Raw genomic sequence first — 27766 nt, forward strand, 5'->3', positions numbered from 1 at the left:
GTCCCCAGTGGCTAAAGTTGGTTTGGTGGGCTGTGTAGGCTTCCTGGTGGAGGGGACTAGTGCCTGTGTTCTGGTGGATGAGTCTGGATCTTGTCTTTCTGGTGCACAGGTCCACGTCTGGTGGTGTGTTTTGGGGTGTCTGTGGCCTTACTTTGATTTTGGGCACCCTCTCTGCTAATGGGTGGGGTTGTGCTTCTGTCTTGCTAGTTGTTTGCCATAGGGTGTCCAGCACTTTAGCTTGCTGGTCGTTGAGTGAAGCTGGGTGTTGGTGTTGAGATGGAGATCTCTGGGAGAATTTTGCCGTTTGATAGTACGTGGAGCTGGGAGGTCTCTTGTGGACTAGTGTCCTGAAGTTGGTTCTCCCACATCAGAGGCACAGCATTGACTCTTGGCTGCAGCACCAAGAGCCTTTCATCCACACGGCTCAGAATAAAAGGGAGAAAAAGTAGAAAGAAGGAAAGAAAGAGGATAAAATAAAATAAAGATATAATAAAATAAAGTTATTAAAATAAAAAATAATTATTAAGAAAAAATATTTTTAAAAAAATAAAAACAAAAACATACAAACGAACAAAAAAACGGACGGACAGAACCCTAGGACAAATGTTGAAAGCAAAGCTTTATACAGACAAAATCTCACGCAAAAGCATACACATACACACTCACAAAAAGAGGAAAAGGGGTAAAAATAATAAATCTTGCTCTCAAAGTCCACCTCCTCAATTTGGGATGATTCGTTGTCTATTCAGGTATTCCATGATGCAGCGTACATCAAGTTGATTGTGAAACTTTAATCCGCTGCTCCTGAGGCTGCTGGGAGAGATTTCCCTTTTTCATCTCTGTTCTCACAGCTCCCAGGGGCTCAGCTTTGGATTTGGCCCCACCTCTGTGTGTAGGTCGCTGGAGGCCGTCTGTTCTTCGCTCAGACAGGACGGGGTTAAAGGAGCAGCTGATTCCGGGGCTCTGGCTCACTCAGGCCGGGGGGAGGGAGGGGCACGGAGTGCGGGGCGAGCCTGCGGTGGCAGAGGTCATCGTGACGTTGCACCAGCCTGAGGCTCGCCCTGCGTTCTCCCAGGGAAGTTGTCCCTGGATCCCGGGACCCTGGCAGTGTCGGGGTGCACAGGCTCCCAGAAGGGAAGTGTGGATCGTGACCTGTGGTCGCACACAGGCTTCTTGGTGGCAGCAGCAGCAACCTTAGCGTCTCATGCCCCGTCTCTGGGGTCCGCGCTGTTAGCCGTGGCTCACGCCCGTCTCTGGAGCTCTTTTAAGCACTGCTCTTAATCCCCTCTCCTCGTGCACCAGGAAACAAAGAGGTAAGAGAAAATCTCTTGCCTCTTTGGCAGGTCCAGATATTTCCCCGGACTCCCTCCTGGCTAGCTGTGGTGCACTAGCCCCCTTCAGGCTGTGTTCACGCCGCCAACCCCAGTCCTCTCCCTGCAATCCGACCGAAGTCCAGGCCTCAGTTCCCAGCCCCACCCGCACCAGCGGGTGAGCAGACAAGCCTCTCGGGCTGGTGAGTGCCAGTCGGCACCGATCCTCTGTGCAGGAATCTCTCCGCTTTGCCCTCTGCACCCCTGTTGGTGCGCTCTCCTCCGTGGCTCCAAAGCTTCCCCACTCCGCCACCCGCAGTCTCCGCCCACGAAGGGGCTTCCTAGTGTGTGGAGACCTTTCCTCCTTCACAGCTTCCTCCCACTGGTGCAGGTCCCGTCCCTATTCTTTTGTCTCTGTTTATTCTTTTTTCTTTTGCTGTACCCAGGTACGTGGGGAGTTTCTTGCCTTTTGGGAGGTCATCTTGTTTGGGTTCATCTTGATATCCTCTGTGTTTCCAGTACTTGGATATCTGTTTCCTTTTTCAGTTTTAAGAAGTTTTCAGTCATAATTTCATCAAATACAATTTCAACCCTTTTTCTCTCTCTTCTCCTTCTGGACCCCTATAATGCGAATGTTGGTACACTTAATACTGTCCCACAGATCTCTTAAACTGCTCTCATTTTGCTGCTCTGATCGGGCAGTTTCCATAATTCTGTCTTCCAGATCACTTTTGCATTTTTCTGTATCACCTAGTTTGCTGTTAATTCCTTCTAGTGTATAGTTCATTGCTGTTATTGTATTCTTCAATACAATAACTGACTGGTTCTTTTTAATATTTTCTAGTTCCTTGTTAATATTCTCACTGTGTTCATCTATTCTTTTCCCTAATTCCATTAGCATCCTTATTCCTGGTGTTGTAAATTCTTTATCTGGTAAATTATTTATTTCTGTTTCATTAGTGTTCCCCCCCCCCGCCCCGCCCAGGCTTTGTTCTTCTCTTTCAATGAGACCAATTTCTCTGTCTTCTCATTTTGCTTAACTTTCTTTGTCTCTATGAAATTAGGTGAAACAGTGATGCATTGCAGTCTTGAATGTGTCCTTATGTGGGAGTGTTCTTATACAGTATGTATGTGCCCAGTGGCTTTGGTGGGAGAGAGAGCTGGATTTGATGTGAACACAAGTCACATCTTTCCTCAGGGTGTGCTGGCAGTTCTCATTTTGGTAGGAGGTGGGATAGGAGTTGGAGGGGCTAGGGCTGGACCCAGGTGTGAGTTGGGTCTTCCTCTCTGCTTGATGGCTGTCACTGCCCTATTGGGAGCAAGGTCAGGTCTCAAGTTGCTGGAGCAGAAGCCCTGAGGGTTAGGTCCAAGGTGGCTCCATTCCCTTTAAGTTTGTACCCCTCCCCCTCCCAGCATTGGCACCCTCACCCCAGAAAGGAACAGTGCTGGAACAAGAGGGGCTGGTGTGGGCACTCAGTGCATGTTCAGGTGTGGGCTGTGGTGGTGAGGCCTGGGTCAGAGATCTGTACTGCTTCTGATGTGCTGCCTGTATAAGCACCAGTAATGGCTGCCCTTACCCTACTCAGACGCTGCTTTGAGTCTAAGCCACCTTTGTCTCTCATAGCTGGGCTCTTTCTTCTGTCTCTGCCACAGGGCAAGGAGCTATACCCAGGAGCTATGCCACAGGGCAAGTGGGGCCTGTGTGGGCACTTGGCATGTGTTGGGGCACAGGCTGTGGCGGTCTGGCTGCAGACAGAAATGGGGCTTTTTCTGATGAGTTGACTGTGTCAGCATTAGTAATGGCTGTCCCCACCCTTCTCAGATGCTGCTTCAGGTCTGAGACACATCTGTGTCTCACAGCTAAGCTCCCAAGCAGGGCTGGAACACTCAGTAGCTCAGGTTGAGGTGCACACAGAGTGGTGTAGGAAATCTGCCCCCTCTGCTCTGCTTCAGGAACAAGTAAGTGTGCACAGACTCCTCATGAATGGAGTTTACGGCTTTAGCTGTTACATTAAGGTGCATGATCCATGTTGAGTTATTTTTTGTGTATGGTATGAGGCAGGGGTTCAGCTCCTTTCTTTTGCATGTAAATATACAGTTGTCCCAGCACTGTTTATTGAAACGACTACTTATTCTTTCTGCATTGAGTTGTCTAGACACCTTTGTTGACAATTAATTGACTGTGAATGTAAGGGTTTATTTTTGAACTCTCAATTCTATTGATCTATATGTCTATTCTTATGCCAGTAACACACTTTCTTGTAGCTTTTTAGTAAGTTTTGAAATTGGAAAGTGTGAGTCCTCCAGTTTTGTTCTTTTTAAAGATTACCTTGGTTATTTTGTGTTCCTTGCATTTTCATATGAATTTTAGGTTTATCTTGTCAATGTCTGCAAAAAATACAGCTGGCATTTTGATAGGAGTTGTACTGAATTTAGAGTTTAATTTGGGGGAATATTGCAGTCATAACAATATTAAGTCTTCCAGTCCATGACATGGAAAGTCTTTCCATTTATTTAAGTCTTTTAATGATGTTTTGTAATTTTCAGTGTAGAAGTCTTGCACTTATTTTGTTAGATTCATTACTAAATATTTTATTTTTGATTCTATTGTATATAATATTGTTTCCTTAATTTTATTTTTATACTGTTCATTGCAAGTGTATAGGTATACGATTCATTTTTGCACATTAACATTGCATCCTGCAACCTTGCTCATCTCATATATTAGCTCTATTTTTTTTTTTTAGTGAATTCCTTAGGATTTTCTGTATACCAGATCATCTTATACTCAAATAGATAGTTTTACTTCTTTTCCAATTTAGATGCCTTTTATTTATTTTCCTTACTGAATAGAAGTGAAAGAGGGTATTCTTGTCGTATTCCTGATCACAGGGAGAAAGCATTTAGACTTTCACCATTAAGTATGATCTTAACTGTGGGTTTTTCATAGATCCCCTTTATCAGGTTGAAGAATATTTTTTTTGACTGAAATTTAATGTCTCTGAGTATTTATTCCTTACCAATCCTACAATGAATAAAAATGGGAATGAAAGTTCAACTCACATTTGGGTAGTAAGAGCTAGAGAACCTTGAGGAACGTAGCTGGACAATTAGACCAAGGGTGATATACTGTCATTTTTCTTGTGCATTATGCTTTTAAAAGAGGTGATATGATGAAACTGGGTCTTCCTAGTAAGGTAATTTTTTTCATACTTAATGTAGAAATGGTCCTCCTCTATTAAATTACTTTTTAGAAATCATACCTCATGGCTATAAGTGTCTCATGAGTTTGGGTAATGCTCAGTATTTAGTGTGAACTATAGTTTTTCTAAATCATTTATGTGGCAATCCTTTATCTTAGACTTGAATGACCATTGCTATACATTTATAAGATATTTAGTGATGTTTAACATCAAAGGTAGCCTTATGCTTCATTTGGGCTATAGAGGTATTTGTGATATAGTTAGTCATAAAGTCATCTTGATGGCAATAAATAAACCAAGGGGTTCTTGCTGACTCTGGTGTGCTATATAGAATGCATTTTCGAATGGTTTATTTCTGCATTAGAGGAAAACACCAACCTTCTGGGGGTTGTCCACATTCCAGCATCTTGCGTCTGTTGTATTTATGATGGAAACAAGGCTAAAAAAGAGTATTTAGTCATCTGCTGTTTCCATTTGGTGCTAAACACATACTTTTCTCTAGAGTGCAAGAATGCTAATTTATTTCATGTACCAGGGTGGATTGCAGCCATTCCTGGAGACATGAGTATTTAAATTGGCAAAAACTAAACAGCGAATACTCTGCATATAGAAGATACGTTCTCAGTATCTAGTTCTTGAGTAAGGCAAAATCTTTGTTAATTAGGGATCTGGATTTTAAATACAACTTACCTTCTAATAGGCAGGCATATACAATTGACCTTTCAACTACAGCCACAGCCATTATGTTTTGAGTTTAGAAGCTTTTTCTATGCATTCTGGTAAGTATGAAATATGACATAAGTAAAACTCACAAGTAAATTGTGAGCTATCCAGGTAAACATGTTCTGAGATCTGTCTTTGGAATGAGAGATAAAAGGGAGCAATAGGTTTTGTACTATCTATTTCTGTGCCCTTTATCTGTCTTCTCAGGTATAACTAGACAGTTTCTGGCATTTTATTCCCATATGTGATAGGATAATTTTTATATGTGTGAGATGTTTCAAATTAATTGCAAGTTTTTAATTTGAGTTGATGTTCATTCATTCATTAATAAACATTTGTCAGATACCTTTCATGTGCCCTCATGGAGCTTACATTCCAGTGAAGAAGACAGAAAACAAACATGGTAAATAACTATAATATAAAGTATATTAGTGATAAATAGTAGTAAGAAGAAAATAAAGCAGGGAAAGAAGTATGGCATGTTGAGAGTGAAATTGTTGGATAAATTTTTAGATAGAGTGGCTAGAGGAGGTCTCACTGAAAAGTTGATTTTTGAGTAAAGACTCAAAAGAAGTGAGAGAGTGAGCCAGTCATGGATCCAGAAGAGTGTTCCAGCAATGGGATGGCCTAGGGTAGGGATGGGATATTCCTAGATTTTTAGAGAACCAGCAAGGAGGTCCATGTTGCTGGATCACAGTGAACAAAGGGAGTAGTAAGGATGAGGTCAGAAAGATATATAGGATGGTTTGAGCAAAGCAGTGACATGATGACTTGCTAGAAGTGATAAGATGCCAAATTCTAGATAAATGAGGGTAAAGGTGATAGAATTTGCTGACAGACTAAATGTGAGATTTGAGAGAAAGAGAAGTAAAGGCTGACAACAAGGTTTTTGGTTTGGTCAACTGGAAGAACTGCTACTGAACTGGTGAAGACTGGTAGTAGTGGTTTGAGGGGTATTTTCAGGAGCTCAGGTTTTGATATGCTATGTTTGAGAAGCATATTAGAGAGCCAGCTGACTTTTGTGTGAGATTTTTTGGCTCTCTTTTACCTGGTGCATTTTGAAATGCTCACCTGCCTCTCTATGAAGCAGTTCCTAACCTATGCATGCTTTTCCTTACACTTCCTATAGTAATTCTGATCTATTCCAACATTTTATTTTAGCATATTATTATTTAACAATTTCTAGAGAGCAGAGGACTTCAGAGTGGGTGCTTATTTTTACTTTGTATTTCCTTCTAGCTCTTAGTTCAGTTCCACTGTATAAATACTTCTTGAAATCAGTATCTAAGAATACTCAAAAGTTAACAAGATTATTAACCTAAATTATTTCTGTTTTCCTCAATCAGATGGATCTGATTGTTGGTCAAGGTAGGGAGCACTAACTTAACTTTCTGAAAAGCATGGCAAATATGGGATATCTTACATGCATTTCCTCAAGGTCTTGCCTCCTGCTGGGGAATGTAATTAGAAATCAGATATTTTTCAGAACAACCTGGGATACACAGCAATAAGTACTGAATGGCACACTTACATGTAAGTGCTAAAAACTGTCATCAACAGCTAGTCCAGAACACTTGGAAGAATAGTTCATAGGCAAATCTAGTTAGCCTAATTGGGAACACAATTAAAGAAGAACATTTCCATTCTAGAATGAGTATACCTTAGCTTTTTGCAGTTGTGATTTCCTTTTCCAAAATTCAAAATTTTATCTCATGGAAAAGTAAATTATCTTAAGGCAGTAACCCTCAAAGTTTTCTCATGTCTTTAAAGTTGTATTATTAATTCATTGGTCATTCTGTGCCAGCTCCTATACAAGGCCCAGGGAATGAAAGAATTAAGACATCATTTTGGCTCCAATAGGAACTCTTAATTCAGTGAGAGACACAGATGTATCCATGAATAAATATAGCAAATGGTAATGGTTTAATAAGTCCTAGATTAGTGCTGTGTAAGTACTATTGGAACACATGAGTGTGTCCGTGGATGACAGAACATGAGAATCCAAATTGTCTTGAAGGATGAATGGACATATAGCAGGAGATATGAGGGGAGGCAGGGACATAGCTCATGCAAAGGCACCTGTAGAACCTCATGTGATTCTGTGTGGCTGGAGAAAAGGGTGCCTGTGAGAGAAGTGGTAGAATGTAAGGCTAGAGAGAGAAGCTGGAGTCCAGATCATGCTTGTCTGTAATAAACAATATGAGAGATATTGTGTTAATTAACAGTCACTTGAAAAATTTAAATTGGGGAGTGAGGATCATATTTGAAGTTTAGAGAGACTCCTCTGATTGTGTTACTAACAAAATATCGTATTAGTCAAAAAGTTGTCTTTAATATTTCTCTAATTTGTTCTGTCCTCTGTGTTTTCACAAGCACTTCCTCTGTTTTCTCCCTAATCATTTTCCCGGTAGACTACTACTAGTAATGAGGACGAGAACAAAGGGTACTTACTGGAGAAATATTTAATGAGGAGAATAACAGATCTCACCTAATGGCTGGGATGAAGGAATGGAAGGGTCAAGGATATTCCTTAAGTTTATTGTTAGTCAGCTGGATATTGGGGCCCTTCAGTCTGAGAATGTTGGAGGAGAAACATATTTGGGAGTGTGTATAAGAAAAGCAATGGGTTCAATTTTGGGCATGTATATTTTGAGATCCAACTTGAGTTATGCTCCTGGAGCTCAGTAGAGAGATCACTACCTGTCAATTTAAATTCAGTATTGTCATTTAAGGAGACAGGGGAGAAATATTTAAGGAGGGAATATGGCCAATAGTTTGTTGTATAGAGAGAGGTCAAGTAAGAAAATGCTGGAAAAATGTTTCACATTAAATTAGGTAACCTCATTAATACCCTGTGAGGTATTAATTATTATTAATAATAATTATTAAATATTATATTATTAATTATTTAATAATTATTAATTATTATCCCCATTTTGTAGCTGAAGTAAGGTTAATTATTACAATCAAAAGTTCCTGCTATTGGAGTGCTTTTGTGTTGGAATTGTAACCCCAAAGTTCCTGCTATTTTCCTGATGAGACAGACTTCCTGCCTTGGAGTTGCTCAGCGTTTGCCTCATTTCACCCTTAGCTTTTAAGTCACACCTTGTAGCAGGTTTTTCAAGCCTGTTGAATTAAACGTAAAAGCCAAAAAGTTTTTTGCTCTGGGAAAAGCAACCATTAAGTTATCACTACTAAGATGCTATGTTTAGAGTTGTTATTTTATCAAAGGTAGATTACAATAGTGAAGATGATACTTATTAATTTTACTCTTTCTTCATGTATCATTCACTTATATTTTGGGGCAAACTAAATGACCTTATCAATCACATTTGAATTTAGTGTTATAATTTTTGCCTGAGGTTATCTTATTAGTCTTATTCTGAAACTCAATTAAGGAATAAGTTTCTAATCTGCGTTATATTAGGTGTGACAGTTATTTGTCAAGAAGGTATGCCTGAAATGTGTATTTTCTTTTGGGCTACTACAGAACTGTAGGGTTTTAGGAAAGTCCTTAGACAGACTTTGTGAGAGATAATGAAGCTACTGACAATAACAAAAAGAATAGCATTGGGTAGAAAGAGTGGTAAGACAGGAGCCAATCCTGGATCTTGTTTATAGCTGGGCCATTAAATGAGAAAGAATAGAGAGTGCTTTCATGTAGGAAGCATTATAGCTATTTAATAAATGTTGGCTTTCTTAAAAACAATTACCACTACCACTTTTTATTAATTAAAAAAAATAATAGCACTTTTTGTATCTCCTCATGGGATTCTTTGTGAAAGAGTGACTGGAAACATGTTAAACAGGATAAGCCACTCCATGAACGTAAGGGATTATTAACTAGGAAGTTGCATCAACATCTCTGAGTTTGGATACCATTTATACTAAATGATGCTATTTGCTTTCTTAGATGCACCAGAATATTTGGAAAATGGTGATTTATTTCTGACAAGTGAGTCACAGAAACTTAAATAAGGAATTGTAAGGATAATGATATTTATTGATCCTTGACTAGATGTTAAAATCCAACTTAACTCCCATTGGTGTTAATTAATCTATACGGGAAAAGTTTTCTGATTTATGGATATTTGAATTTTGTTAGATTAAGTGATGAAGTATACACACAAATGGAAGGAAAGCATGAAGTATAGCAATTAGATCTTACTGAAGTAGCTCATTATTTTTATGTTTTTCTGCTTATTCTTTTTCCTTTAATCATGACACATGACTTCAGATAGAATTTTTTTTAGGTATAAATTCAAGGCAAATAATAGATGAATACATAGTATTGTATTTGTTTCAGATAGATAGAAAATGAAATGAATATAGTGTGTTTCTGAACTTTACATATACATTTTCTTAACTGACACAGTAGTCTGCATTAGAATTAAGTAATATTGCTTTCCTAGGAGGTTCCTTTGGAGGTATTAATATTCACTTTGGTGTATTACAACTACTTAAGACATGCATTAATGTCCCAGAGTACATACTTTGGGGATATCTTGATACAATCATTATATGGTTTCTTAGTTTTCTATTTGAATTTGAAGAATTCTTTAATTTTCTCCTTTATTGAATTTGTCCTACTAACATGAAATAGAAAATGGGAAATAAGTGTAGAAAAGCAGTGAAGATCTCTCTCTGCTGCTTAACAATGTTTTGATTGTAAAATCTTGCATATTTTCAATCTTTTTTTTTTTTTCCTTCAGAACCTTCTTTTTATCTCTGTAGTCTACTCTTGTTTCACCATCCTATATCCCTCAGCTCAGTTAAGGCTAAGTATTCAACTTCCTAATTTATTTTGGAGAAAAACATTTAAATTAGCAGGTGTTTGCACTATTTTGTTTTCTGATAGAACATGAAGCTGCCCACTGACCAATGATGCAGTTAGCAGGCAACATCTTGGCAGAGAGAAGATTGGGGATAGAAGTCAACCAAGAATGGAATCCAAATAGCAAATTATCCATCAGGCTTTTCTCTGCATGTCTTCTTAGTCTTAAGAAAACAAAACTACGGGCTTCCCTGGTGGCGCAGTGGTTGAGAGTCCACCTGCCGATGCAGGGGACACGGGTTCGTGCCCCGGTCCGGGAAGATCCCACATGCCGCGGAGCAGCTAGGCCCGTGAGCCATGGCTGCTGAGCCTGCGCGTCCGGAGCCTGTGCCCCGCAAAAGGAGAGGCCACAACAGTGAGAGACCCGCGTACCGCAAAAAAAAAAAAGAAAAAAGAAAAAAAAAACTACTCTTTATGATCTCCCTTCCCTCCACTACCAGAGAAGTGGGTTTGTCAGCTCCAGAAACTTCATTCTTCATTTAAACACCTGGAAGAGAAACTCAGTAATTTGCATGTAGTTCTGCTTTGTTGAGCAGAGTATCTGCTGAGCTATTCTACTTGGGCAGGGATGTAGCTTAGTAAGGAAGTTTTCTCTGATTTTTTTGAAATGTGGGTTTGTTCAAGGGTATGTGGAATCAATTGCTGTGAAAATCCTTTAGCTTTGCCCTTTCTGATGGCTAAGCTATCGGAGCTTTCCTTTTTTATTTTTCAAACATTTAGATTTTTTTCTTTTTTAGAAAGAAGCCCTTAAGTTGGTAGAAGATACTTGCAAATGGACTGCATATCCAATGTTTTCATCCTTCCCTAAATATCATGGGAAATGTAACATGACAGGTCTATAGCTTATTTATACCAGTGAATATTTGCTTGGCTTTATTAACACTTTTGTTTTGTCTGATTTTGTATAAACTTTAAAAACTGAAGTATAACATACGTACATAAAAATGTACAGCTTATACACATTCAGGTCAATGAATTCTCCAAGCCAAACACACCACCTGCAAGGTAACAAGCACCCAGATCAAGAAACAGAAAATTACCAAAATTCAAAAGATCCCTTATGCCCGTTTCCAGTCTCTAATCGCCCCTCAAGAATAAACACTATTCTGATTCCTAAAACTATAGATTAGTTTTGCCTGAGTTTGAACTTTATATAGATGGAATCAAGTAATATGTACTCTTTCGTGTCTGGTGTTTTTCATTCCATATTTCGTATTGTAGCATGTAACTGCATTTTGTTCATTCTCATTACTTTGTGTTGTCCCTAATTTGGGGCTCTGTGAAGAGTGTTTCTATGAACACTTTTATATGTCTTTTAATGAACATATGAAAATATTTCTGTAAGAGTGTATCTTCTCCCAGGAGTGGAATAGAGCTGGTTCATACACATTCATTAACATATACATATGTTTAGCTTCGGTAGGCACTGCTGGTTTTCCAAAGCAGTTATATCAATGGCTTCACTAACATTTGATGTACAGATAGGTATAATTTAATTTTACTCTTTAGCTTTCTGTGGCATTATCATGTACAAGTTTGTCTAGACTCTCCGGATTATGTATATTTTCCACACATTTGATTTCTTGGAATAATCATATCCCAAGTTTCTTATCCTTTCTGAGCATAACTTTCTCTTACTTATTTCTTATTCATTTGTCTATTTGTTTCTTCAAAAAATGATTAAGTTCCTAATACATGCCATGTACTACTAGATAATGGATAAAAAATAAATAAGTTATAGTGCTTTCATTCAAGGGAAGTATAATGAAGTGAGGGAGACAGCAATATGAATATATATATATATATATATACATTTTTTTTAACATCTTTATTCTTTTTTTTTTTACATCTTTATTGGAGTACAATTGCTTTACAGTGGTGTGTTAGTTTCTGCTTTATAACAAAGTGAATCAGTTATACATATACATATGTTCCCATATCTCTTCCCTCTTGTGTCTCCCTGCCTCCCACTCTCCCTATCCCACCCCTCTAGGTGGTCACAAAGCACCGAGCTGATCTCCCTGTGCTATGCAGCTGCTTCCCACTAGCTATCTATTTTACATTTGGTAGTGTATATATGTCCGTGCCACTCTCTCGCTTTGTCCCAGCTTACCCTTCCCCCTCCCCATATCCTCAGGTCCATTCTCTAGTAGGTCTGTGTCTTTATTCCCATCTTACCCCTAGGTTCTTCATGACATTTTTTTTTTCTTAGATTCCATATATATGTGTTAGCATACGGTATTTGTCTTTCTCTTTCTGACTTACTTCACTCTGTATGACAGACTCTAGGGAGGTGGATGGAATAGATATCTTTTTAAGTGATTTCACTCAAATCTAAAAAGCTTCATCTTTGATCTGTTGTTTCTAGATTTAGTAAAGAAGTCCATTAACAACTTGTCAAATTCATTCATTATGTCTAGGTTATTAAAAAATCATGTGTATTCCAATATAAATTTCACTTTTTTGAAGTAAACAGACCCCATATTTTTAACTCCCTCATACAGAAGTCATCCTGTCTTCCAAATTGCTTTTCTTAAAAACATTTCTTTAATTCTTTTTTTTTAAAGTATAGTGACCGTAATTATTCACAGTACTTTGGGTCCTAAACTCTAGGGTGTGCATGTGTTTTTGCTTGCTTCTTTGGTTTTTGGAGAGTTCAGTATCTTCTGATGTCCTTCTTGGTAATTTACAATACATATTTAGCTTCTCAGTCTAGAACAGAAAATGTTCAGGTTTATATCTTCAAGAAACAACTTATGATGAATCCTAGGTTCTTCTCCTTATTGTAACATTCATCCTGGGTGAAGGCCCTGTAACCTTCACACACATGACTTTGGCTCCCAGCTATGAGTTAGTGATTCACAGATCTCTATTTCTAGCTTAAGTCTAGATCCATGTATAGTATATTTTAATTTGGATATTATGCTGGCATCTCACATTTCACAGATGACAAAAAGTACTTTACCTTTCTCTTCCAAATGCATTATTCATTCTGTATTCTCCATCTGGCTGAATGCATCACGATGTGCACAATGGTGAAAACAATTTTCTAGATGCTTCTAGATACCTCCACCCCCTTCCATCTAAGTATCACAGAGTCTTACTGTTTTTGCCTCCTAAATATTTCTGGATCCATCCTACTACAGCCTAGCAATAGTGTTCAGCGTTCAGGCACTCATTGTCTTTTACCTGGATTATTGCCTGGTCTCCCTGACTGAAATTTCATTCTCTCTAATCACTAAATGGTCACTGCTAGAGCAATCTTTGAAAGTACACATCTGAGCTTGTTTCTCTCGCAGTTCCTTAACATGGCATCTGCCTGCGTTTCTAGCTGGATTCATCACCATTCCTGCTTAGCGTCCCTATACTTGTAGTGCCACCTGCAGTAGCATGCATACTGCTTGCTCTGTTATGCCTCAGGCCTTTGCACATGCTGTTTTCCTTTTTTTTGGCAGATGTCCTTTATTCATTTATTTTTTTAACATCTTTATTGGAGTATAATTGCTTGACAATTGTGTGTTAGTTTCTATTGTATAACAAAGTGAATCAGCTATACATATACGTATATCCCCGTATCTCCTCCCTCTTGAGTCTCCCTCCCACCCTCCCTATCCCACCCCTCTAGGTGGTCACAAAGCACCGAGCTGATCTGCCTGTGCTATGCGGCTGCTTCCCACTAGCTATTTATTTTACATTTGGTAGTATATATAAGTCCATGCCACTCTCTCACTTCATCCCAACTTACCCTTCCCCCTCCCCATGTCCTCAAGTCCATTCTCTACGTCTGCGTCTTTATTCCTGTCCTGCCCCTATATTCTTCAGAACCTTTCTGTTTTTTTTTTTAGATTCCGTATATATGTGTTAGCATACGGTATTTGTTTTTCTCTTTCTGACTTACTTCATTCTGTATGACAGACTCTAGGTCCATCCACCTCATTACAAATAACTCAATTTTGTTTCTTTTTATGGCTGAGTAATATTACATTGTATATATGTGCCACAACTTCTTTATCCATTCCTCTGTCCATGGACACTTAGGTTGCTTCCATGTCCTAGCTAAGAACAGTGGGTAGACAGCTACTTCTGTCTTCCCTACATCTTGTAAAACAGTTAATTACCCCCAAATCCTGCATGAAGTAGCAGACAGCCTTTATTTTCAGAAAGGAAGGAGCTAAAAATATAGTAGTGCTGCCATTTATTAACCTCAGGTAACATTATCCGAAGGTAGCAGAGTCATGGGATTTGCCATCAGAAGACTTAGGTTTACATCTGTTCTTTTATCAGCCTTTTAATCTCCTTAGACTAAATACTCATTTAGTTAAAATGGGGCTAATAACACCAGCCTTATTGCCTTAAAGGGTGTTGTGATGGTCAGTGAGATACTATCCAGAAGCACTTTATAAATTATAAGTCATTATACAACACAGGTCCTCACATCCTTGTGTAGTAGCAAATAAGAGAAATCCTTCCCACACAGGAAAGAGTATAACATAGCTGTTAGGATCATGGCTTAGCAGTTGCACTGACTTGGGTTACAATGCAAGAAATGCCACCATTTAGCTTTGTCAGTTGGCTCATGAACTCAGTCTCTCTAGGTATCAGTTTTCTCATCTTTAAAAAGGAGAATAATATGTATCATGAGTTGTTATAAGGATTACATGAGATATTGTATGTGGAATGCATAAGTTATTGTTAAGTTCCCTTGAATTAGTTTTCTTTAAAATAAACTTTTTATTTATATTAATAATTTTAGATTTCCAGAAAGGTTGCAATGATAGTACAGAAATTTCCCATCCACTTTTCTTCTGATTTCCTTCATTGTTAATGTCTTACATTAGCCACAATGAACAAACATTGATGCATTACTATTAACTAAACTCTGGGCTTTTTTTGGAATTCATCAGTTTTCCCATTAATGTCTTTTTTTCTGTTCCAGGATCTGATCCAGGGTTCTATGCTGCATTTAGTTATCATGTCTCCCCAATTTCCTCTGGTCTGTGACAGTTTATCAGTCAGTCTCTTAGTTTTTTGTGACCTCAACAGTCTTGAGGGATACAGTCCAGGTATCATGTAGGATTTTCCCCAGTCTGGTTTTGTTTGTTGTTTTTCTCATGATTAGACTGAGACTGTGGGCTTTTGGAGAGAATTCCAGACAGATGAAGTACTTGTCTTGTCACAACATATCAAGGAGCACCCGCTAGCCATGTGACATCACTGATGATGTTAACATTCATCTCTTGGTTAAAGGAGTACTTGCCAGGGTTTTTCATTGTATATTGAGCTAGTTTTAACCAGTTGTCACTTATATAGGACTTTCTCTTTCCTCTCCTCCCACTGTTTGAAATGCTTTTCATTTATATTTATTGCAAATGTCATCTCTGAGGAAATATCTTCTCTGACCACCCAAGCTAAAGAGCTTCTCTTCTCAAGTCAGTCAGTGTTGTGTTTTCTCGATAGCATTTTTCATTACCTGAAATTGTCTTATGTATTGGTTTTACCTAGTTTATCTGTTTGTCTTTAGGCCCCCTCCCCCTCAAACAAGAACATAAGCTTCAGGAGAACAAGGTCCTTTCAGGATTGTTCACTTCTATGCACTTGACATCTAAGCACAAGGGCTAGCATATACTAAATGCTCACTAACTATTTGTTTGAATAAATGTCAAAGAAAGAAAAATCCAGGATTAACTTATTAGCAAGTATTTCTGAAAAAGAGTGGAAGATAGCTGAATGGTGGGAAGTTTAATTTAGTATTCTTAACTTAATTGGTTTAGTTTTAACAAAAAGGTTAAATGCAATCATCACCATCTATGCAAATAAGTAATCAGCATCCTTGTAATTCAAGCTGTCTTATAATTCACTTCATAATGTGAAAGCCAAAGTATTTTTCTGACTTATAAGTGTATGACTGACAAATGTAAGAGTTACTCAGTTACCACACATCTGTACCATTGTGACCTTTATTTGCTATGGCTTCACTTTCCTATTACAGAAATTTTAACAGAATCAGGAGGAGTATAGAAATAATTTATGCCCTTTATTTTAACTTATCGTTATGAATTCCTAGTGTCTATTATCTTTTCATTTGTATTGGCAGAAAAATGGAGTTTCTTGGCATAAATCTTTCTTCCATAACCTCTCTTTTTATTTCTTTCCTCAGGACCTAAAATCTCCAAATCAGAGGGATGAAATTGCAGGTGCCCGGGCCTCATTGAAGGAGAACTCCCCCATATTGCATTCAATTTGTTCAGCTTGTTTGGAACATTCTGATGTCGCTTCCCTCAAAGCCAGCAAGGACACAGTTTGTGAAGAAATTCAGAATGCCCTCAATGTAATTTCAAATGCTTCGCAAGGCATCCAGAATGTGTTAGTCCCACCAGAACCTCAGGCAGCAACCCTGGGAAGTGCCCTTGATGAGCTTGAGGTAAGTTCAGAGAAAATTAAAATGTGATTTGATGTACCAATATGAAAATTAATAGATGTGTGTTCTCAGATCCTTGGGTTGGAGTTCAAAGTATGAGTAAATAAAAATCCAGTGACCTAATCAGTCTCTATCATTGACTGTGTTTTCCAAAGAATTGAATAGCAGGACACTATTCCATCAGTAAACTTCTGATTCCTTTACATCTCTGCCAAGGAAGCCAATGCATTTAAATTGGGATTGTTAATTACATTGAAATGATGACTTTATTTTACACAGATCAATTTATGAAATGTAGGATTTATTCATTCCACAAATACTTATTTTTGGCGCTGTTCTTTATGCTTGGGATACAATTGAGTGCTGCTCTCTTGAACTCCTCACATTTTACTTTGGACTAGGGTGGCTAGTGAATATTAAGGCTAAATTTTGTAAGTAGAGCCAACCGGATTTGACAGAATGGTTGTGGGGTGTAAGTGAAAAGGGAAGAGTCATGGCTGGTGTTGCAGGTTAGCTCCTCTAGAAGCACACACTGAACAGAATTTGGGATACAAGGTGTTATTAGGAATCAACATGTGTGAGGGGAGAGGAAGGGAGCAGGACTGAGCAGAGGAAGAAGTCTACCTGTGAGCCAGACCCACAAAGCCACCAATGAGTAGGGAGCTCTGGAGAGAGTGGTAACCTCAAGAAATAGGCCTCTTTCAATCACTGGAAGCAGGTCACCCTACCCTGGGAAGGGTCTTATCTGCAGGCAGGGGGGCTGGGGATAAGCCCTCTGCAGCTGCTGCAGACCCTGAAGGAACTGACAGCTGGGGGGCCATCTGCTGGCCTCACCCTCCACAGGTAGGCAACAAGTCCTACCTGGAAGGAGGATGTGGGCAGTAAACCTCTGTGTCTACCACAGATAATTACAAGGGTTTTTTTTGTTGTTGTTTGTTTTTTGGCTTGAGCAACTGGATGGATTAAGTTTTTATCAACTATGATGGGGAAGACTGTGGGTGAAGCCATTTTTAAGAGGAAGATCAGCAACTCAATTTTCAACATGTTGAGTTGAGAGATTTGTTAGACATTCCAGTATGATGTCAAAGATCATTGGTTATCCAAGTCAGATAAGTACTTGCTTAATGGAAGACAACACGGTGTAATGCTTAAAGATAAGGGATCAGGAGCCCAGATGCCTGAGTTCCTATCCCAGGTCTGGTGGATACTGCCCTTGTGACCTTAAGCAAGCTATTTTATTGAACTCTCAGTTTTCTTACCTATAAATTGAGGATAATAATAGGACCTATATCTTAGTGTTGTCTGCATCAGTGAATTAATAATACATGTAAAAATGCTCATAGCAGTGACTGGCACATAGTAAATTCTCGATAAATCTTAGCTTTCATTATTAGTTGTGGAGGTGACTGTTTGGCAGAAGATTCTTCCATAATCAAGAAACAATTAAAATTACTAAAGTTTTACTGATAACTTAAAAAAATAAACACATAACCTATAATTCCTATATGTTCTTAACATTATTACTGTCACAATAAACTTACTAGATATCTAATTCATTTAAGTTTAGAATAGCCTTTCCATATGCTTTACCTTTAGTTACATGTCTTAAACAGATTTCTTCATTTCTAACCTAACATTATTAAATTCCTAATTTTTGGGATCAATGAAAAAATCTGTTAACTTCCTAATTATTAGCATTTATGTGAAAATCCTAGGACCTATTTGTCTAACTAAGGTAGAAAATTAGTGGTGATTCTTTAATAATACCCCATCATGTAAGTGTTTGCCCTGTGTAATGGGTACTCAGTAAACTTGTCTATTAGATGAGCATTCTGTCTTCACAATAAGATTGAAAACACACTGTGGGCAAGATTATGTTTCTAACTAATTTTATACCAGTGATACTAGCAGAACATTAGGTCCCCCATACATTAATATGTAACATTTCTTGATAGCTAAACACTTAACATAAATTTATCACTTAATTGTTACAGTGTCCATATAAGATATGTTTTTTTCTTGTTTGTTTGTTTTACAGAAAATAAAACTGAGACTTATGTATGCTTTTTAACTTGCTCAAGTCAGAAGGCTAGTGAGTGGTAGTAACCAGGATGTAAATCTAGTATGTCTGACTCTAGAAGATATTTCCAACTTCTGTATTATACTGAGTTCTCACAGGTAGAGCTTAATGTGGTTAATCAAAATTCAACAAAACTTGTTCTACGATTCTTAGTTTATTGGAACTATCAGAGAAATTATATATGTAACCCAGTCCAAAAGATGGCATAACTTTTTAGTGAAAAATTATTTTTTGGGTACCTGGGTTATTTAAGTAGAAGTAGTCTGTGTATGAGAAGTGACTAGTATTGTGAGGTGAAATTTGCAAGAGTGGGTAGATGGGATTGTGTATCACATTTTTCATAGTACTAAACAGAATTGTATCAGGTGATGCTTGTATAAGAGGTCCGGTTTATCTCAGACACCTTTTTCTATATTCTTAGGATTTTAGAAGAAGATAGAATATTTTGAAGTTGTCTTCCTTCAGGGACTTCTCTTTTCTCACTTTAGTTGAAAGTGGCTGCTGCAGACAAGAAATGGCAGTGGTTGGAGAGGAGGAGAAAGTGTGTGTCTGTATGTGTCTTTGTGTGTCTGCGTGTGTGTATGGGTGTAGTTTTGATGGGAGTGGGCATACGCATAGTGGTAGAGTCTTCCCTTTTGTAAGATAAGTTGCTGACTCCCTTCTTCTTATCAAGGCAGGAGGGAGTTTCAGAGATATTATCCAGAAATCCCAATACTGTCTCAACAACCTTTGAAATTCAGTTCCAGTCAAAGTTAGGGATAGAAAGCTGGTACAAAATGCCTGAATTTTGCATACATTTTTATATCCAAGTTACAATAGCTTCTGAGGTTGTCTGAACTAGATAAAGCAGAATTTATTGAGCATTTAGCCTTTTTAAATGATTTTGTAAATTAAATGGTTGCACTTTTCTTTACTTACAGGAAACTTATTGGTACAGGATCCAAAATAACCTTTGCTCTATCTTGCTTCTGCAAATATAATACTATGAAATAAACTGATGTAGTAAATACTCTGTTGGGAGTAAGTCTCATTAAATGTTATAGTGTAGAAGTGTATCAGAACACTTACTCAACAACTACCAAGCTGAAGCATCATTAAATCTTTCATTCTGGTCCATGTCTGATTGTTGAAATGAAACCTGAGATTTATTGTTGGAGAAAATAGAAGTTGAATTAGAACACTGTATGGGCTAAATCAGTTTCTTTATTGGAAAAGCTAATGTGAATTTTAGAGTGTTCTTTCGCATTTGTGACTGAATGAGAGTTGAGAAGTGTCCCAACTATGGATTAACAGAATTATGAAAATATCTTTAAGTAAGAAACTTTGCCAGTGAAAATTGCTTTGAAACTCCAAGTCTACTAAGGTATATTTGCTCTTGTTTGGAAGGAAAACACAGCTTTCATAATCGTAGTCCACAGAATTATCCAGATCCTCTTGTGATAATGATGATAATAACAAAGGAGTTTTGTAGTATTTTGTCATTTTCAAAGAGCTGTCATGTTTATTTCTTATCTTCTTTTTATATATTCATTTATGGTCATCATTCATATATTCCTTTATTCAGTGTTGTATCCCCAACACCTAGAACAATGCTCTATACATAGTAAATGCTAGGTAAATATCGATGAATGAATGAATGAAGGAAAGAATGAATATAGGAATGGTGCCTATCGTTTTGCAACAATGGAGTGAAGAGCATTTTCCCTTTACCCGTGTTTTTTCTCCTTTCTCCAACTTGTAATGTACGTACTGGGGGTTTGTATTCTACTTTATCTAACTTTTAACTGGGATGCAAATTTAAAGTGAGGGAAACCACAAGGAAAATATCTGAGTGATATGCTGCTCGGATACCTTTCTGTGATAAGGGAGCACAAAGAGAAAAAAAAAATCTTTTCTCAGTAGCTATCTAGCCTTAGTTTAGGTTCCCTGTAACTGCCAATCTATGCTGCCTTTTACTAAGAGTAATAGTTTTGAGGTATGCAGTCCTTATATTCTTCTGTTTTCACCTGAAGGAGAAAACAGGACCTCTATTAATCAAATTAGCATTTAGGAGGTAAAGGAAAATAGGCATCAGTGATATCTAGAAGCAATTTAATATGAAAAAATGGTTTGGTTTTTAGAAATATAGTGAATTAGAAAAACTAAAAATAATGGATAAAATATTTTTAACTACATGGATAATCTGATAGGTGAATTAGGGAAATTTGTTGGGGCTAGCCAGGTACAAAGAGCACAAATCCAAACTAGCATGCCAGCACTAGCATTGTGCTAGGCGATATGGGGAATTTGTTTTTCATTATTGCCTGTAGCTTGGATTTTGGAAGAACATGAACTGAGGACAGAACACAAAGCTTGTCAGCTGGAAAGTCACATGAGACCCTTACATGAATCTGAGAATCCTTTTATTTGACCACCTCATTGGATAAACAAGAAAAACACTAGCCTCTATAGCAAGAGATAGTAGGAAAACTTGGCTGGCTTAAATTGGCCATGGGTAGGTCAGAAAAATGTACAGAACATCTTGGAAATTTTCTAACTATAAGTCTGTTCTCATCTGGACTTTGGGTCAAAAGTCATATTATCTGTGTAGCCTCTAAGACTTTAACTGAAAATTTAAAATTGTCCTGTCTTTGCAATATCTCCAAGTAACTGCCAGAAGTAAATTCAAATTCTCTCTACACCATACACTAAGTCCACAAAAAATTCTCATACAACTCCAAGGATAATAAGTTCTCACAAGACACACAAATAAGCCAACATGAATGAAATTTTGTAGAAAGAGCAAACTGTAGAATCAGATCTGCAAATACTGCAGATGTTGAAACAGTAAGATATTAGATGTAAATTAATATGCTTAATATATATTATTTCCTCATCTACTCAGTAGAGTATGAGGAGTATGATGAAGGAAGAAAAGACTATCAAAATTGACCAGGCAGAACTATCTAAAATGAAAAACAATTGTGAAAAATCCAATGGTTAGGCAAAACAGGAGGTTAGATAGCAAATTAATGATCTGAAAGATGTGTTTGAAGAGGTTACTTGCAATGTACCACAGAGGCACAAAATAAGATTTTTTTGTAAAAGCAGTTAAGATACATGGAGAATGGTGTGACGAGTTCTAAAATATTCTGATATAAGATACAGAGGAAGAAAAGCATAAAAATATACTAAGAATTTCCTGGAACTAATGGAAGATACCAGTCTCCATAGCTAAAAAATCTAGTAATTCCCAAGCAAGATATATAGAAAGATACCCACATCTACACATATTGTAATGAAACTGAAGAACAACAAAGGCAAAAAGAATATTTTAAAAAGGAAATAGGGATAGCTTTATTCTCAGCAAGATGGCAGAATAGGAGGCTCCCGACTCTTCCCTCTACCCATAAACACACTGAATAAACAACTACACATGTATCAGTTGCCTCTGAAATCCGGAAACGAGTGAGCAATTCCTCCATGTTGGTCAACTAAGAAAATGCCCACCTCAAAACAGTTAGTTAAAAACTGAGATACACTCTCACCATAAACTCCATTCTTAACACAGCATCATACAGTTGAGGGGGATCCCCCATCTCCCAGATTCTCCTTGAGAAGAAAAGGTTTTGATACATATCTAACACCCCAACTTTTATGGCTGCTACCAGAGGGACTGTCTACTAGCTTGCCTATCTTTGGCAGCTGACAGGGCCCTATATTTGCTAGTCCCTTGGGACCATAGAGAACAAAGAGGTAGTTTTCAAGCAATTCCTATAGCTTTTTCCCCTGGCTCAGTTCAGAATGAGCAGGCAGTAAAGCCCAGCTTCCAGCTTCCTCTTGGAAGGGGTTAGAATGCACATTTACCTACTAAATTTTCCAGTTGCTGACCAGGGTCTGACTTCTAACTCAGCTGTCTTTGGGAGCTGATGGGACAGGCAATCACTAGTCTCCGAGGCATTTGAACCTGTGTGTGGGCACTTCCCATGGCTTTTCCTCTGGCTAGCTCCAGTTAAGTAACCGAGTCACCATCTTCTTCTTGGAAGGAGTTGGACTACACATCTAGTACAGTAGACTTTTCTGACTACTGCCTGAAGATCTAGCTTCTCACTCACCTGCCTCTGGGAGCTGATGGAGCCATGCATTCTCTAGTTTCCTGGGGTCTACACAGAAGAAAGTGGCAGTTTTGAATGAGCAGAGCCTCTTCCTACAACTCCTTTCCCAGGCTTGCTCCAGCAGTAAAGCCCAGCTACTAGTGTCTCCCTGGAAGGGGTTATGCTGCACATCTAGTGTCACAACTTTTCAAGTTAGACTAGCAAAAACATTTGAGAAGCATCTGGAGTAGCTGGATGGGCTGATTATTGGGGTTCATCACCCACTTGAGGCCAGTGTCTCAACTGGGAGAGGTGGCTATTTTATCTAACGCACAGAAAAACACAGAGAGAGTCAAGAAAAAACAGGGAAATATGTTCCAAATAAAAGAACAAACTAACACTCCAGAAATGGACCCTAATAAAATAGAGATATGTGATTTACCCAACAGATAATTCAAAATAATGAACAGGAAGGTGCTCATTGAGGTCAGGAGAGCAATTTATGAACAAAGTAAGAATTTTAACAAAGACAAAATGTTAAAAAATAATCATAGAGCTGAATAATACAATTGAATGGGGAAAAAAATCAATAGATGGAGTTTAGCTCAGACTAGATCAAACAGAGGAAAGAAAGGATCAGTAAACTCAAAGACAAGTCAGTGGAAATCATAGAGTCAGAGGAGCAAAGAAAAAAAAGAAAGAGTGAAATCAGCTTAAGAAACTTATGCATATGAGTATTATCATGTGGATATGTATGCATTATAAGAGTTCCAGAAGAAGAGAAAAGAAGGGAGCAGAAAGCTTATTCAAAGAAATAATGTTTGGAAATTTTCCAAACCAAGGAAGAAAATAGACATCATCCAGGAAGTCTAAAAAACACCAAAAAAAAAAAAAAAAAAAACTGAAAAAACCTGGAGAGACCCACACCAAGACACATTATAATCAAATTGTCAAACTTAATGACTAAGAGAAATTTGAAAGCAGCAAGAGAAAAATGACTTGCTACATACATGGGGACCCTCCCTTCCCCCATAAGATTATCAATGTATTTTTCAGCAGAAACTATGCAGGCCAGTGACGAATGTGGTGATATATTCAAAGTGCTGAAAGAAAAAATCTGCCAACCAACAATACAGTGCCTGGCAAACTGTCATTCAAAAATGAAGGGAGTGTAAAGGCTTTCTCAGACAATCAAAAGCTGAAGGAGTTCATCACCCGTATTCCTACCTTACAAGAAATGCTAAAGGGAGTTCTTTAAGTTGAGATGACACAACAATATGAGAGAATAAAAAGTATGGAACTCACTGGGAAAGGTATTACTATAGACAAAAAAAATCAGCTGATACCCTTATGGGAATTCCTTTGTATGTTAATTTTTGTTTTTCTGTTGCTGCTTTTAATATTTTTTCTTTGAATTTAATTTTTGTTAGTTTGATTAGTATGTTTCTAGGTGATTTTCTCCTTGGGTTTATCCTGTATGGGACTCTCTGTGCTTCCTGGACTTGGGTGACTACTTCCTTTCCCATGTTAGGGAATCTCTTCAAATATTTTCTCAGACCCTTTCTTTTTCTCTTCTTCTGGGACCCCTATAATTCGAATGTTGGTGTGTTTAGTGTTGTCCCAGAGGTCTCTGAGACTGTCTTCAATTCTTTTCATTCTTTTTTCTTTATTCTGCTCCTTGGCAGTTATTTCCATCATTTTGTCTTCCAGCTCACTTATTCGTTCTTCTGCCTCAGTTATTCTGTTTTTGATTCCTTCTAATGTATTTTTCATTCCAATTATTGTGTTGTTCATCTCTGTTTGTTCTTTAGTTCTTCTAGATCTTTGTTTAACATTTCTTGTATTTTCTCAATCTGTGCCTCCATTCTATTTCTGAGATTTGGATCATCTTTACTATCATTACTCTGAATTCTTTTTCAGGTAGATTGCCTATTTCCTCTTCATTTATTTTGTCTTGTAGGATTTTACCTTGCTCCTTCATCTGTGACATATTTTTTGCTGTTTCTTTTTTTTTGATGAGTGGGATTGTGTTTCTGTTTTACTGGTTGTTTGGCCTGAGGCTTCCAACAGTGGAGCTGGTACATGGTTCGCTTCGGGGTTCCTCCAATCTTCTTGGGCGTCAAGGTCCCCCACCAGTGTCCGGCAGGCACCCTAGTTGTGGGGAGATGCAAACTCCACTTCTTCCCACACCGCCATCTTGACTCCGCCCCCATACTCATTAAATTTAATAAATATTTGTTAAATCTAGTCTGTGTGAGGCATTGTGCTAGGTACTGGCTTAATACTAACACCTTATATTTGCAGTAGTTAGCATGTTTATCTGCACATTTTATTATTAGGACCAGATTGCCTTGTAGAGCAAATAGTTTAGAAATTATTATGTCCTTTGTAAAGCAGCAAACTGCTCTTCCATTAAGCTGTATAACTTGTCTATGTTCAAGAGAAACAAGAATTAGAAGACTTATAACTTGAGCTTGTTTCTCATGACCACCTCCCCCTAGTAATTGCCCTTTCCAAATAAGACCTCTTGTGAAAAATGATGGCCAGTGCTGGAATTCAATTAGATCTTGAGTTTAATACATTTGTTTATGTATCTTCCTTTCCCTAGCAGATGATGAGTTTTGTGAGTAGAGGAATGATGTCTTATTAATATTTATATTCCCCACTGCTTAGCACAGTGCCAGGGATGTAGTAATTGCTTAATAAATATTTTTTGAAAAGATAATGAATTGCTGACATTTGAGAACCTGGTGAGAAATTTTAATGCATCTAATAAATATTTATCCAATAAGAGAAGGATAAAATCTCTTACATCTTGATGATTAAAAAGAAAGGATTGAGTGCCTTGTAAATAAAATATGTGGATAATAATGATTTCTAGAACTTGTTTGCTCTTGGCCTCTTGGGACTATTTAAATACATGCTGTACATGATATTACAGAGAATGTTCAACTCATGATCCATAAATTTGATATCAAACTTAGAGATACCTTCTAGGTGGCTAGATAAAATCATGATTTTATTTTACTTTTCCAAAACTTGAAAAAGGTAAAGCTGAAATCTAGAGCAGAGTTTTAAAACAAGTTCTTATGTAGTATTTATATAATATCATGAGTTTCATGTCAGCCATTTGATCATCAATATGTATTAGGTAACTGTTCTGTATTCCCACATTGTCATATGCTTCATAGAACTAGAAAAGAAGTAAAAGAAATAGTCTCTGATTCTAATAATTGGATGCCTATTTAGGAGATGAGAATAACATAAAACGAACTACTAGAGTTCAACACAACACTCTTCCTTCAAATCCTCACTCATGGGTCATAAGTTGGGTTCTCTAGGGAAACTACTCTGGAATGAAATCTAGCACTAGGTAGTGTTAGTTTCATGTTAATTAGGGATTGCCCTAGTGGGAAATAAGAATGGGAAAAATCAGGGAGGAAAAATAAATATGGGAGGTGATAAAGAGACTTATGTAATAGGAGTGGACAATTCACACTTAATATTGGTTGGAATTCAACTAAGGAAAGTTGGTTTAAGGCATATTATAGAAGACCTCAAGATAGAGCAGTTTTTGTTTTTATTTATTATTTGTTGACCACCCTGGACAAAAATGGACAGTTTGCAACTTGATTTGGTGTATAGGACTTTATATACCACTAACACACACCTTTCAAATATCTATGGAACATTCACAAAAATGGATCAAAAGAAAAAAAAAAAGTTCAATAAATTCTGCAAAGTAGAAAAGAGTCAACAAATGAATGGCATTAGGAAAATGTGTCTTTTTTTTTTTTTAGCCTAAATTTTACAAATCTGACTTTTTCTATTTTATTCTCTGTAAAGATTTCTTTTGGTAATTAAGATTACTGTTAATTTTTTAAATTACTTAATTTCTGTTTTTATCTTTATTAACTCCTACTTTCTAATTCCTGAGTTAATTTTGCCATTCTTTTATATACTGAGTACATTTATTTAGTTTATTTTTAGTCTTCTTCATTTTTTTTTCTTAATGTCTTAAATTTATTTATGATGTCATTTTTTCCTCTGGACACCTTATATTTGAGGGGCAGTTCTTTTTACTCTTTTTCTAAATAGGCATACATTTTAGTTAATATTTTTCTTTTTTTTGGCCTAGGAGTCTTAGAAGGGTATTTCAAAATTTTAAACTTTGTTTTTATTTGCTTGTTTTTGTCGTCCTATAAAATTAATACCTAGTTTCACTGAATTTTGGTAAAGTATAGGTTTTATTTTGGAAAAATTTTTGGATTTTTTTTTTTTTGGAAAACTTTAGGGATTTTCTTTGTAGCTTAATTCATGGTGTTTTTTTTGAAAGTTGCCTATTTGAAAAAAATGTGTATTCTGTCTTTGTTCACAGAAAATTCTAAAAAAAATAACTTTCTTGAACTTCTTAATTGTAATGAATTATCTTCATTTTTACTCTTGTCTCTGCCTCATTTATTAGAGTTGAAGTCTGCCACATTACAGTGGATTTCCATTTTCTCTTTGTATTTTTAGTGGCATTTTGTTCCATACATTTACTTATTTTTTATTTTTATTATTATGTTAAATTGAAATATAGTTGACATACAATATTATGTCAGTTTCAGGCTTGCTACATAGTGATTTGACATTTGCATACATTATGAAATGATCACCATGATTAGTCTAGTAACCATCTGTCCCATTACAAAATTATTACAATATTATTGAATGTATTCATTATGCTGTATATCATGTCCCTGTGGCTTACTTATTTTATACCTGGAGGTTTTTACTTCTTAATCATCTTCACCTATTCCCTCCACCTTCCCCCACCCTCCCCTCTGGCAACCACCCATTTGTTCTTTATATCTGTTTTTGTTTTGTTTTTTAGATTCCACATATAACTGAGATTATATGGCATTTGTCTTTCTCTGACTTCTTTCACTTAGCATAATACCTTCTAGATCCATTCATGTTGATGCAAATGACTGATGTGATTGTTTTTTTAATGGCTGAGTAATATTCCATTGTATGTATGAACCATATCTCCTTTTTCTTTTTACATTTTTTATTGAAATGTAATTGATTTACACTATTATGTTAGTTTCAGGTGTAAGCATAGCGATTCAGATTATACTCC

The 27766-nt window shown here is 37.1% G+C and overlaps 1 protein-coding gene across 2 annotated transcripts in view; it reads left to right on the forward strand.

Annotated features, from left to right (window-relative positions):
* Positions 1–27766, forward strand: part of CTNNA3 (catenin alpha 3) — a 1571950-nt gene that overhangs the window by 346016 nt on the left and 1198168 nt on the right. For both annotated transcript variants that reach the window (XM_030862371.2, XM_060286489.1), the window contains exon 6: positions 16228–16491. In XM_030862371.2, the coding sequence (XP_030718231.1) occupies positions 16228–16491 (264 nt within the window). The remainder of the gene's footprint in view (positions 1–16227; positions 16492–27766) is intronic.

This window comes from Globicephala melas, chromosome 16 (genome assembly GCF_963455315.2).
Source record: "Globicephala melas chromosome 16, mGloMel1.2, whole genome shotgun sequence".
In the NCBI taxonomy this organism is placed as follows: domain Eukaryota; kingdom Metazoa; phylum Chordata; class Mammalia; order Artiodactyla; family Delphinidae; genus Globicephala; species Globicephala melas.